This window comes from Coffea arabica, chromosome 3c (genome assembly GCF_036785885.1).
Source record: "Coffea arabica cultivar ET-39 chromosome 3c, Coffea Arabica ET-39 HiFi, whole genome shotgun sequence".
Taxonomy (NCBI): domain Eukaryota; kingdom Viridiplantae; phylum Streptophyta; class Magnoliopsida; order Gentianales; family Rubiaceae; genus Coffea; species Coffea arabica.
This window is the reverse complement of record NC_092314.1, coordinates 13,078,745-13,093,312: the sequence shown is the minus strand read 5'-3', so window position 1 is coordinate 13,093,312 and position 14,568 is coordinate 13,078,745. Positions and strand designations below refer to the sequence as shown.

Below are 14,568 nucleotides of genomic sequence, written 5' to 3'. Positions count from 1 at the left end.
TTTTGGAGTTTTTTCTTGAAAAATATATTATAGCAATTTGATGTATGTATCAAAAAAGTAATCGAAAATGTATCCGCAAAAAACGTGAAAATATTTTCTTAGAAAACTGCAATCCAAACAAAGGTAGTTTAGCACCAGGAGACACGATGAACTTGGTTTCGCACCAGGGGACATGATCTGCGAATTTTGTTATCCTCCTCTACTCAGGTGCTCCCGCATTTATGCCCACCTCTCCCTTCAAATTCAGGTCAGGGAGAGTTTCTCAGCAGAAGATCCTGAGTCTATTTTCAGTACTTGAGTCTCCTTTTTCTCCAGAAGCAATTGAATCAAGCCTCTCAAAATAATATCAGCCTCATCCTTCTTCATCACTTGAACTTCATCAGGAGACACTTTATTCATCTTTACCAGGTCTTTGATTGCTTCAAGGCTGATTACGTTTGTCTCTCCCTCATTTCCACCTTCTTCCTCAAGCTCAAGGGGAACTGCAGCTTCGGGTGCTTGTTGATTACTTTTATGATTTTCAAATTCGACATTTTTCTTTTTTTCCTCAAGGAACTCAATCAGGCTCACCATTCTTCAATAACTGCTCCCCTACTTCTGCAGGAGTCACCTTTGTAACTTTCATCAGCTGCTCAACAACCAAGAAGAGTGGATGATCTGTGATTCCAAGGTAATTGGAAGCAAGCAATTTGAAACCGCACGGGGTGCAATACGACATGTAAATGTGCACATCCATACGACCAGGGCGCAATAAAGCTGGATCTAGCTTATCTTTATGATTAGTTGTAAACACTATGATGCGCTCATCCCCACAGCTCGACCATAGTCCATCAATGAAGTTCAGCAATCCAGACAAGGTAAACTGGAAAGATGGTGAGTTAGAAAAGATTTTGCTGAGTGCTGACAATCTAATTTCTCCATGGCTGTAGTAAATATATGCATCTCAGGGAGAGATGACTGCAATTACTGGATTCATAGTGAAAATGGAACCTACACTGTCAAATCAGGCTACAAGGAACTGTGCAAAGGGTTAACTGATCAAGAGGAGAGAAGAGGAGCTGAGGGAGAAACCAGCTCAGCTAAATCTGGCAGGAAAACCTGGAAGGTACTGTGGAAGCTGGACGTCAAGTGCAAGCTAAAACACTTTATTTGGAGGTGTATCAATGGAGCATTACCAGTCAATGGACTAATACATTGAAGAACTGACTGGTGATCCAATCTGCAAAGGATGTGGAGAGCAAGAGGAATCTATTGATTCCATTGCAGAAAAGCTCAAGAGGTATGGAATATGTCACCAATACAATGGGATGGAGTAGTAGAGCATACAGGGAACTTTTTAGCTTGGTGGAATGCTGTTATGGGAGCAACAAGCAGGATAAATGGCATGGCCCATATAGAGTTGACAGCAAATATACTCTGGCAAATCTGGAAAAATAGAAATGATTGGAATTTTAATGCCAAACAAAGACATCCAATGAAAGCTGTTCAAAAGGCACAACAGGAATGGCAGGAGCAGGTAACAGTCAGAAGAAAGAATGAGAGAATGAGCTCTGCTGATATCAGTGGAGCCAGGGAAGAGGCAGTAGCAGTAGAAGAGGGGAGTGCAGATATTCAAATCCGAGTAACAACTCAAGTGCAGAAAGATTCAAGCAGAGTTGGGATGGGGATTATTGCAACTAACAGCAATAAACAGGTGGTAATAGCTTGGGCACTGAATGATAGAAGCTCAGGAAGTCAACTACAGGTTACTGCTAAAGCTGTTAAGCTGGCCATCATCAAGGCCAAAAAACAGCAGTGGCAGGAAATTAAAGTACGTATCCCCATCATCCAAGTGATGAAGGAGATAACATCAAGGAAAACCAGGGACATCAGAATGGCAACATTAATCGATGATATCAACAATCTGAGGTCCTTATTCCAGAAATGCTCCTTTTGTTTGGATAGGATTATAGATCATAGATGTAAATTGATTAATGATTATGCTTTAGGCATCTTTCAAGATGAGGAATGGATTAATCCTCAGTGTACTTTGCACTTTTGTATAGCATCACTTGAGCCTTTGCTCATATAAGTGTACATCTTTTGCCCATCAATACAAATTATATCGTCGCTGAAAAAAAAAGTAATAAATATATGCAAGTATCTAAGTCAGAGCCCAAGAGACTGACAAGGAATTCTGTGAATCTCCAGCCCTTGGTACTTCACTAACGAGAAATGGCAACTGGCATTTGGGTACCTGGCTAGGAGTCTAAGACATACCGTTGTAGATGGAACTTGTTTAGACATTCAATTTAATCGCCTTAAACCGTGATTATCACTTTCTGCCAACTTGTATGATAACAGATATGCTTGATAAAGTCTTCTGGTATATGGTATTTGCCAAAGCACTCTAGTTTGTCTATGTGTCAAGAGTTCATCAAGCAATTTCAGCTCACGCAAAGGAGAGAGTCATGCAATGGGCAAAACTGAAGCAATATGTATACCCTCGTAATAAAGCACACTGCAAGATTTAATGCTATGTTACTCCAAAGCAGCACAAATCACGTTGGAAACTTACCCTGTTTTTTTGACCATATTGGTGAGGGTGCATAGGTGCCCTTGATGCTTTTGGCCGGTTGTTCGTGAGCTCAATCGAGCAATCAATGTCCTCCACGACGAGTATCGACTGATTAGCTGTTGAAATCAGATACCTCCTCAGATCAGAGTTGGTCCTGATATCAGTGAGCTCCAAGTCATAGATATCAAATTTTAAATAATTGGCAATGGCTGCAATCAAACTTGATTTCCCTGTTCCTGGTGGCCCAAACAGCAAATACCCTCTTTTCCATGCCTTCCCAACTTTCCTATAAAGCTCTTTCCTTCGGACAAAGTTCTCAAGATCATTGATAACCATCTTTTTATCATCCGTATCCATCGCCAACGTGTCAAATGTGGCTGGATGATCAAGATTAACTGATTGCCACGGATTACCCCTATGTCCCATCATCCGATCATTTCCCAACATAAACAATTTCATGTCTTCTTTTCAACTTCAACAGCCTTGGATCTTTCCAAAACATAAGGCAAGTACTCACCAATAACCATTTCCTTATGCTTCTTGTGAAAGATTAATTCATAATACCGGTGTTCAGATATCATAGTTGAATTGTAGTCACCAGGCATCGTAACGTATCTCGGTTGAATCTGCTCACGAACCATCCTCCATTTTAGCTGGATGCCGTTAAATTGTTGGGTGAGTTCTTCATTGCTTTCCATGTAAACGTTGATTTTCTTTTCTTTTTGAGGCAACGTGGCTCGAAGCCTTTTGGTGGACGGACTTAGAATGGATCCCAAGTAAACTTCTACAGCCTTGAAGAGTTGATTTTGGCCGAGGCCATCGTATTCATCGATGGCTAAGATGACTTCATTGGAGAAATGCTGTGAAAAGCTGGTGAACTTTTGTGAAGAAGAAGTGTCTGAACTCCTGGGGGATGATATCATTGGCGAAGGACCTAATAAGCATGGCTGTGGCAGTTACAGAGGCTGCAGCAGAAATGATTGCTTCGGTTGATGGTATTTGGATGTTTGAAGGCATGGCTGTTGAAAAATGTATGCCCTTTGGGGAATTGTTTTCAGGAACTCAGATCAATGGGAAGAGGGTTCCAGGTACTTCAAAATATAAACAAAGAATCAAGAGGAATAACGCTGAGATTCAGTGGAATTCTTCTTGGAATTTTTTTGTTTCCAATCTGTGAAGCTGGAATGACAAGGAAATTAAGCAGAAATAGAAAAAGTCTCGAATAGTACTATTGTTGGACAGTAAAGATTGAAGACTTTTGGTAGACTTTATGGAAATTGTATGGGAATGGGGGTTTTCTCAAGAATTAAATTATGGTGTTAGTTGGGGAAAGACTGGAGCAAAAGGTGACTGATCACTCAATCAGCAAAGACTTTTACCAAGACTCCCAGAGTCTTCTTCCCTTTCTAGATGGCGTTTCTGACCAGCAACGCCTGTTTCTTCAGCCAATTAATGACTCCAATCTTCAAGTGATGTACCCTCCAAGATCCTTTCCTTTCTTCATATTCCAGACTTGAGATTATACTCTAACAGGCCTTTTTTCCTGTATACCTAATAGGCTTTAAGCTAGCCAGAAACAAAACATATCCCACAAATTCGTTTATTGCACAATTTCTAATGCAACTAAAATTGGATTTTCCTGAGGAATACAAAAAACTTGAACAATTGCTTACCTTTTCACAAAAATTGGTTATTGCAATCCTTCTAATGTAGTCAAATCTGCAATTTCCTGAGAACTTCTGAGATGACCTTTTCAAAGAACTTATACTGACTAGTGGTCTAAGAAGGAAGTTGCTTCATTTAAATACCAAGTGTCCAAAAAGAGGGGTAGAAAAAGTATAGAAAAGCAATGATCAAAGCATGTCTGAGTGATCAAAGAAATGTTCTCCCGGTTGACCTTTCACTAATTACCCATTGTCCTTATGGTATCCAAGGGAAAAAAAAAAAAAGGAACAGCAGCCCCATGATAAATATTATATCCGCCAATAAATGAAAAAATAGAGAAATGAACAGACCGTTCAAGGCAAATAAATAGAAACCATCTTAAAATTTCGATCATCTGGAGCAACAAGAATATAAGCATTGTGTCTGCTTTGTACCGTCACTCCCATCGTTGACAAGGCTAACCCGATTGACAGATAATTCCGCTTTGTAAGAATCAGAGTTCAGTACCTTCCTGCTAACGTTGTTGTAGATCTCTCGAATAACCATCTCAAAAGCTGTTATAACGTTTGTTGAATCTAATGCAGATGTCTCCATGAAGAACAATCCCTCTGATTCTGCGAGACTCTTGCCTTCCTCCACGCTCACACTCCTTATATTCTCCAAATCATATTTGTTCCCGACAAGCATCCTTCCAACAGTTGTATCAGAATGAGCTGCAAGATGATAACTTAAAGGTCATTGGAAATGCAGAGGGTAGCTGTACGATGAGAATGATAGACCATGAAATTGATTCCGAAAGCAAGAGACCGTAGCTTGAGAACCATACCCATGCACAAAAGATATTCAGTGACCACAACTTCCACAATATACCAAGTGGAAAATGAAATCATCAATGTCATTGTTTAGGAGAAAAATATACTTCCCTTCTGACAGTACATCTGTTTTCACAATTAAGCAAAGAAGAAAACTATCTTTTCTGCCTCCCTGATATAGGCATCCAACACGCATTCCTCTCAAAACCCTCAATAGCACTTTCCTCAGGCTTGTAGAGGGGCGTTTGATCATGGAATGATAAAGAAATTACTCAAAGAATCCCCTTTGAAAATATCTTTGCAGAAAAAAGATTGGGAAAGGGGTAGAGGTGCAGGCAGGCAAATATCGACGTAAACCACAACCCAATATAAACAATGACATGGGATGGGTTGGTCAAATCTATCTATTACTATTACTATATAAAAAGTATGATGAGTCATTAGTGCGAGTGTAAGCAAAAATAGATCTTAGTTATTGTGATACCAATACTACCCTTGACATTAATAAATGGACAAGATTACATCGCATTTTCTTAATAATTAATAAGATTTATGCTAATAGTTACAAATAAACATTCCTTAAATTGTGGTGATTTTGGTGAATTAAACCAAAAAAAGAACAATGAATTCATTGCATTTCATCAATATTAATATCAATTATGCCAACAATTACAAGAATGAAAAACATTCCCTTGAGCTATAGTGAATTAAATTGAAAAAGTAAGAACAAATTTATTTATGAATCATAAAATAATATGGAGAATCTTAGTGGTTAATAGTGTAACAAAAAATGATATTAGTTTTTGTGATGCCAAAATTACATTCCTCTCTAATAAATGAAAAAATTGTGTTGCATTTCATCATTAATTAATAATATCAAACATGCTAGCAGTTACAAAAATGAAAGATTCCTTACTTTTTTATTTACCAAAAGAAAGAAGAACAACTTTTTTTTTTTTACAAAATCCAAGTTTAGAGAGTACTTCAAACATTAAACAAAATATAATAAATTGGTACTATAAGCCTCTTAAAAAGCACCACTTGTCTTTTTTTTTTTGGATGCAACTAAATTAAGCCTTAAGAGCACCGTTTTAATATGCGTTTACTAGCTTTGAGTACAAAAAAACTTTAATACAAAATATAATAGGAAATAGAGTACCAAGGTAGGCAAAGAGTTTTATGTTGGGAATTTATTTATTTAAATTGCAATAAAGATTAAATTTAATGAACTTTATCAATCATATTCTTGTAACAACTAACAGTATTAATGAATATTAAATTCATCAATGACAATCATAATAATAATTACAAAAATGAAACATCCCTTTGAGTTATGGTGAATTAAGCCAAAAAATATTTTTAAAAAAATATCAATTTCAAGGAGTACTTTACGGGTGAATAAAAATATATCCAAGTTCAGCTTGACTATTACATAATAAATAATCTTAAAGTCTTACAAATTTTAATCATATAAACTTTATAATCATAAAGAATGTCATCGATGAGAACTACAACTAAATTTCATCTAATCAAAATATTTTTCTTCAAAGTTAAGCTATTTAAATTTGAATTATGGAATTTCAATATGTTTAGATGCTATTATATTACAATGGCATTATAGATCATTTTACAATCCACCGTTGGCAAACAAATAATAATAATTAGAAAATCTCACTAAAACTAATAAACAATTCATAGAATGACTTAAAGGGAAGCAATAAATTATTCAAAAAATTAAAAATTTAAATTCAAATGGCATAAAAAAGAGCATTTAGATCATTTGAATTTAACCAAAAGACCAAAATAAGACAAAAATATCGATACTATTACAAAATAAAAGTGCTCTTGGAACAAAGAATGATTTATTGTTTGTACGCTTGTATTGGTTAGAGCAAACTAAGTTTAGAAAAATATAAAATAATATAAATAGTAAATATCACATTTTTTCCCAATTATATTTATTCCTTTAAAATAATTAATTTTCTGAAAATTTTAAAGAAAAAAAAATCTAAAAGCATTATATTCACGTGCAAAGCACGCGCTCCATTACTAGTTAACTAAAAAATGGCATCAACAACAGCATTAAAGTAGAAAAAACAAACAAGCACAGGACACCATCACTTGTAACTGTGGCAAACCCAAATTGGAAAAAAAAAAACCATGGGACCTAATCTGCCAAAGAATCTCGACTGTGACAGGTGCCGAACCTGTGCAATAATAAATACCTACTCGAGAAAAATACAGATTTTATATATAGCGGTGAGTAGGGTCGAATCCACAGGGACTGGGGATAATTCGTTTCTTCTAGAGTCCAAAGTATGGGGGGTTTTGGATTAAGTGCTAACTAAATAATTTAACTGCAGAAAATAATTGATTAAGAGGAATAATTAAGGTTAAATTCTAGCCAAGAGTACACTTCAGAAATGGTTTAGGCACTGATCATTGATTCACAGATAATTCCACATTTATTAATAGATTAGTTATAGTTGTCATGCACGCGATAAACAACCAACCTTTCCTTAATTTCTCGATAGTTAAGGTACGACCGTTAACTATTTTTCTAACCCAAAAACAACCCTAGGTACGACCGTAGGATTTAATTTCTAGATTGCATTAATAATTAGAAAGGTCCAATCCTAACTAACAAACACGCTACGAGGGTTTGTTTAAGCTAGATCGTATGCTCCCCTGACATAAATCCAATTACGCCAGTTGCTACTAAGATAGAGATAACGAACAATTACGGATTCAATTACCTCTATTTAGCAAAATAGCCTATATGAATAATTAATTATTGCGCACTAATCAATCATACATAAGGACTAAAACAATTAAAAACAGGAAACACATAAATACCAATAAATAAGGAAGCGATTAAAATAATTTCGATCTCACAGTAATTGTTGAACCAAGTCTTCAGTTGTCCCCTTGACTAGAATTAAGAGGTTAGTCCTCCATTAATGGAGAACAACCATGCGAAAGAGCTAAGAAAAAAAAAACTAAAACTATGCTAAAAGCCTAAATTAAAACTATTGATTTTTTCTTCTCAGTACGTTTGTCTCCCTTTTTAAAGCCAAAAGGAAGTCTAATGCTATCTCTAGTGGTCCCCACACCAAAATCAAAGTCTTGTACGTTTCTTTTCCTAGAGTCCAAATGACTCATGCTTCTTATCCGTGGTCCCCGCACATGCGAACAAAGCCTCCAAAGTACTTGTTGTTTCAAGTCTCTCTACGTTGCTTTTTTTAAAAAGCCCAAATGACTAAATGCCTTGCACTAGCTTGTGGTCCCCACCAATTCAAGGACCCAAAGGTTGAAGCCCTTAGAAGTCTGCATTTTTCCATACAAGTCCCTCCTTTTTGGTAATTTTCTGTTTCACTTCCTGAAATTGAGTCCAATACCAAATATAAGTAAATATTAATAATTAAAACAATATTTGACAAGGATAAAGGGAAAAATTAACAATAAAATAACCAACAATTAACACCCTATCAGACTGCAAAATCAATTGGTATGCGAAGGTGTCTGCAAGAACACATATATGATGACAACATTAACAGTAAAGTGTATCTAATGCAATTTCCTAACCAAAAGTTACAATTTCAAAGGAAGTGACTCGGGAAGGATCTTACTAAACAAAGAGGAAGATGAAATTATAATCAGAACATTGTAGAGTTGGTGATAAAATCGCATGGCTAAAATGTAGTCACGATCGGAGTTACTTCACCATTCCACGACTTCAAAATTACAGCTTATACTTTTTGTACCTAGACCTCTTTGTCCCAATATCAACTTTGTCTCTCTTTGTTCTTCTTTCTTCCCTATTGCATTCTCGCAAAGTTATTAAACCCAATCCGACCAGACGATTGAATTGGTCAACTCAGTGACCCGACCATGGGACTGGGATGGCAGACTAGACCAACCAGATAAGGACAGCAGCCATTTGGACCCAGTAAAACCTACTGGTAATTGGGAGACTGGGAACTCGGCTGGTTTGAGCAAACATCCCGCAATGACTTCTTTAAGCCAAACTTTTATCATTCAATAGAGAATCATATCACTTTCCATCTTTTTGCTCTTTATTTCAAACTTTTCAATTGATTTCTTATAGTTCACAAACATACTTATGCTATTCTACAGCTTCTAGCTATCCAATATAAAACCAGAAGGCCAACAACAACAAACTTACATTTGGAACAAGTACATTTTGATTTAGAAATTTGACTATGTAACTTATTACAAGTTGGAATTATCAAAATAGTTGGCTTTTATCTTTCAAAATCTTAATAATTTGAATGTTAACAACTGAATTATATTGTTGTACTATTTTATGGAAACCAACAATTTAACCAGTGATCCATCAGTTGAAAAATTAACCCGCTGACCAGCCCCATGCCTGGTTGATCGTTGGATTAATTTTTTTACCATTTCTAAATTGACTAGTCTCACTGTGTTTCCTTTCCTCAAGTCAAAGTTGACTAAGTTTAAGTGATTTGCTTTTGCTTTTCTTTGGGTCACCCAAATGGGATGGACCCAAGCCCAACAATTCCCCCTTCAGCTTGTACCAGGGCAGCACCAATCTTGCTCTCCATCTGCAAAACAAGAACTTCCACCTTACCCAACATTTCAGCACCATCAACTATATGTGCTTTTTCAAGTGACAATAGCTTGAATTGCTAAGCTTGGATCCTTCTCACTTGAGCGGCCCCAAAGAAAAATAAAAGTTCATCACCTAAAAGTAATCATCTCTGACTTCAGCAAAGGAAGGCCAGGTGAGACTAATCACTTCAGAGAAAGCATAAGTAGTGTGAGCACAAAAAGAATGAAGAGAGAAAATTGAAATTGGCATAAGAGATCCAGAGATAAAGTAAAGCAGCAGCTTTGAATCCATGATCCAATGGTGAAACAGAGACCATTGAAATGAGATTTTAGTCACATAATCCTCTCATCAAACTCTACACATGTAACCATTCCAAGCTTCAGATTCCTCTTTGTTGGTTAACATCCTTCCAAACCCTCTTCTTTTGAAGTTGTACTTTTTGGAACAGAAATTGTAGTAGGTCCATGATGTTAATGTTGTTGTCCTCTAATTGTCCCAGATAGACCTTTGTATCCTGTTATTTTCAATGTGGAGAACTTTCAGCTAGCCTAGGTCCAATGATTTTTCCTAGAACGGGTTTTCCATAGGTTCTCTCAAACTCTTGATACGATGATACATCAAATTTGACAATGGAGTTCTGTTTAAGAGATGCTTTCTGTGATTCATCAAATGCCATATGAATCTTTAGGAGTTCATGCTATCTCATTATCTCTTTTCTCGATAGTTATCTATCTACTGCATTAGACAGCTAAAAGGCTCGGAACAAGGATCAGAGAGTTTTGGTGACTAGAAAAAAGCAATAAGAATACAAAGCAGTTAGTGGAGAAGTGGTCAGACCTCAATTTGAAAGGGGACTGGCCTTGAGAGTTAGAGGAATAGCATAATGCTAACTTTACTTAAAGAACTATAGGGGGATTTCTAATTAGGATGGGGACCATACAAACTGTCTCAGGCTCTTTATGGCACTTCTCCAAATGTTTCCAGGAAATTTGCAATCTTGGAACTGTATTTTGCTTAATGCTTGCAATTACATTAAGAATTTGAGTAGAATGATTTCATGTTTAGAAATAAATTTTTCTCTTTTCTGTTCTTTCCTTTTTTTTCTCTAATTTCAGATGCACTAGTTTCAAGTTTGGCTCATATTATCGCTGGCTGGACTATTTATGCTTTTCACATATGTAGTGGTGCAGAGCATTCAATCCATTAGCCTCGATGGAGAAACCAATGAAGATATTGAGGCACAAGTGCCTCCAAAGACTATATCGGTGGAAATGTTGCCATCAAAATCCAAAACTTATCCGAAGTTGGATAGATTTGTTCTGGGACTAGGGTACTAGGGTACATTGAACCAATCTACAAAGCTTAGGATAGGTTCATCTTTTTGCAGGAATGAAGCTTCTTTGGTCTGATTTTGGTTTCGTCGTGCTGAAGCTATTAGTTTGTACTTATTTTGTGGTATTTTGTGTATTTTGTATACGCTTTTCCTATGTATATTTTGGTTGTTCAAATCTAATGCAATTGTAAGTTAAAATCTTAAACAATTGTATTTGATTTGAGCAATGAATTGTAATGTTCAATCCTTGTGTAGTCCCTTATTTGCACCTTGTTCCATCATTGTTCCTGAGCTTTAATCAATGCAAATTCAGTGCTTCCGCTTCGTCTAACAGTTCATGGCATCTCTTCTAAACTTTAATCAACTAGTTGTTCTTTAACAGTTCATGTATTACTTTGCTAAAGTGATTCAAAACAAAGCAACACAAATGTAACTTTGTTGGATGCATAACCACCAGTCTCCTTTTCATAATTATAGGGTACCGATGGATTACTAATTTATTTATTGGATAAAATCAGAGTAAATGGCGAATAAGTGGGTTTAATATGTTATACCCATTTATTCATAAATTACTACCTATTTACGAGTATGCTGCACAAAGTGTCCATATTACCATAAAATATCAGTTCTTTATGACAGTCCTCCAACGTATAAGCAAAGTGCCAATAATTAAATTAGTAATTTTTTTTTTATTTATACACAATTAATTTTTTTTTTTTTTGTATTTCCACAAAAAATTAATGAAACTTTTTTATCGAAAAGCACAATAGCCAAAAGGATTGGTCTAAAAGGGAAAGGAATAGCATAATCTCATTATTTAAAATACCAAATCTGTGAATGTGTTTTAACTATTATCCATTGGTATCCTATATTTATAAAGGTAAACCATTGGGTAATTGGATAATTGGCTACATGTTCCTTAACGTGGTCACTTATTCCATGATCTTTTGTTCACATCGATTTGGCTTTGTTTATAGTATTGACCTTGTGGTCCTATATATAGGGCACTCTGCAAAATCACTATGTGAAATGTGGAACTTCATAAGATTCCTTGTGTAGATTACCAACAATTGGTTTATCATATGGTTTCTATGCTTTAAAATTTATAGTCCATCAAAAAATGTTATGGGAGCATACTAATGGAATTTTAATAATTCGAGGCTTAAGTGCATTTGTTTAGAATTTATAGGACCAAATTGTTAGAATGCAAGTACTCTGATATACGAAAAAAAATTCAAAGAAATAGAATAATTGACAACTAGAAAGTCGAAATGTAGGATATCCTGTTACTCGTAAAAGTGATCTTACTCCCATAGGAACATTTCCACGGTGCAATATGGTTCACTAAGCGGTCACTTTCCAATATAGAACAACGACTAGCATCGATTGCGTGTATTTACAAATCAAGATTTTGACCTTGTAATGGATTACTTGGAACCAAAGTGTAATCCGAAAAGAATAAAAATACATGTAAAAAGGAAGAATAAAATTAGAATTTACTCCTAAATAGAAAATCCAAATCCTCTATTTATAGGAACACAAGAGTATAGATACAAGTACCATTCATTATTACAAAGTACATGAATTTAGAAGTTACATGAAAGAACTAGTAAATTCCAAGAGATACATGAATCTAAGAATGAATCTAAAAGGGAATGAATCCGAGAGGTACATGGATCTAAGAATGAATCTAAAAGGGTATGAAAGTATTAATGAAGCTTAGGAAAAATGCACAAATATGTTATAATCAATATGCTTGTTCACATTATACACTTCTATCTAATTTGAATGTCTAACTTCTCTTGCTATTTCTTCCATAAGAATATTAATTCTATTTAAACGAAGACTTTAAACTAGAAATATTCGTTTGTACATTTTATACACCAAAAAATGATGGTCATATGTTGTAAAATCTTTTTTGAGTTCACTGGGCTAATGTAGCAAAGTAAGTTCCTCATTTTCTCTAAAAGCGAAATGTGTTTTCAACTTTCTCTTAATATCTACATTCAAATATCTACAATTGAGTTAATTAAGATACTCGATAATTGCTAGTATGAAACAAAATGAAAGTTAAAGCTTTACTTCAATAAACGAGTTGAAATATATAAAAATCATGTATCAACTATCAAGCTTTATTCTAAGCGCAAAGGGTAAAGAACATATTGATGGATAGAGTACGAGCAAAAATTGCAGTTTTTAGTCCTATGTATGCTTGACCAGTCTTACTATAGCCTAGTATGTTTCACTTTAGATAATATATTCTTCCTTAAGAATTGCATACTTCTCATTTAGATCTTCAATTCTTAATTTTTCTTGACATATTTGATCCCTCTTATTTCTAACATTATACTCTTGAAAGGCATGTTGGTTGTTGGAGGAGTGGACTTGAAGTGCAAATTTCATAAAGATAAGGACCGAATTTAAAATTTTAAAAGGCAAAGGACTGAAGTTAAATTATTTATACCTTAAAGAATCATGTATGGTAAAGATGCAATATGGGGAATTAATAATGAAATTGTTTTGTCATACGAGGAACCAAGACTGGTTCTTCCTACATTTTCTTTAGAAATCACATCATAGTTTTCTGCCTCTAGAGAATTTGAAATGTATCACAATGTGGCTTGTTACATAATGAGAATTTTAGTGTATCAAATGCTCTTGAAAGAATTGTAATATACGAAATAGTTATGTTCGGATTTCTATTTTTTTGGGGTTTTTTTCTTGAAAAATGTATTATAGCAGTTTAATGCATGCATCAAAAAAGTAATTGAAAAATGTATTTGAGATAAAGTGTTTGGATTGTCTTCTATTTCACTTTATTTACACCTTATTTATACACACTGATTTGCTTGCATCATCAACACATTTTTCAATCATCATTTTATCTTACATACATCAAATCGAAAAAATGCTACAGTGTTTTTTTACAAAATTATCTCAAATAATTTACAATCCAAACATAGAGTAAAAAAACTAGCATAAAATAGATTATATAATAATTATTGCCTCCGAAAAAAAAAAGACTAGGTTAGAGTAAAAATGTTGAAGAAGGATGTCATGAATACACTTTTGGTCACATATATAACAAAATACCATTGAAAAGCCTATAACAATTATGTTACATGGTGTTTTTAGACTTCAAATGAAAATTGTTAAGTTTATAACTAAAATTTATAAGAAATTTTTATAAGATCTATTTTGATGAAATTAGCATAGGAGCATAAGCGTTGCACATAGTGGGCATTTGTTTTAGGAATACGTACTAAGATAATTTTTTAAAATTAGTTAAAAAGAATAGAAATTTAACTATTTAAATTTCATATTGCTATCAATTTTCTCCTCCAAAAAAACATATAAATCATTTGTTTAACAAAACCTTATCGATAGTACGTCTTGGTAGCAAAGTATAGAAAATGGTTAGCTATATTGCCAAAATAATTATGCTCTTACCAGAGCAATTTCACTCTAAATAATAGTAATACCCTCACAAACCAAGAGTAACCATATTTTGTATTGGAAAGATCCACGGAATAAAACAAGCGCCAAAATTGAAAACCAATCTAAAGTGGGACTTGGCTCATCTTTAATTGATTCTCTCTCCATT

At 34.6% G+C, this 14,568-nt stretch overlaps 1 protein-coding gene and 1 pseudogene across 1 annotated transcript; both read right to left on the bottom strand.

The window, feature by feature from the left end:
• Window positions 1-70: 70 nt before the first annotated feature.
• Window positions 71-5,300, bottom strand: LOC113734675 (protein HYPER-SENSITIVITY-RELATED 4-like; annotated as a pseudogene).
• Window positions 4,613-5,121, bottom strand: LOC113734676 (ras-related protein RABA5c-like). The gene is made up of 2 exons (XM_027261312.2): window positions 5,049-5,121; window positions 4,613-4,935 (listed from the first exon to the last, which is right to left on the bottom strand). Exons 1-2 carry the CDS (start codon window positions 5,119-5,121, stop codon window positions 4,613-4,615), a joined length of 396 nt encoding a protein of 131 aa, XP_027117113.1.
• Window positions 5,301-14,568: the final 9,268 nt, after the last annotated feature.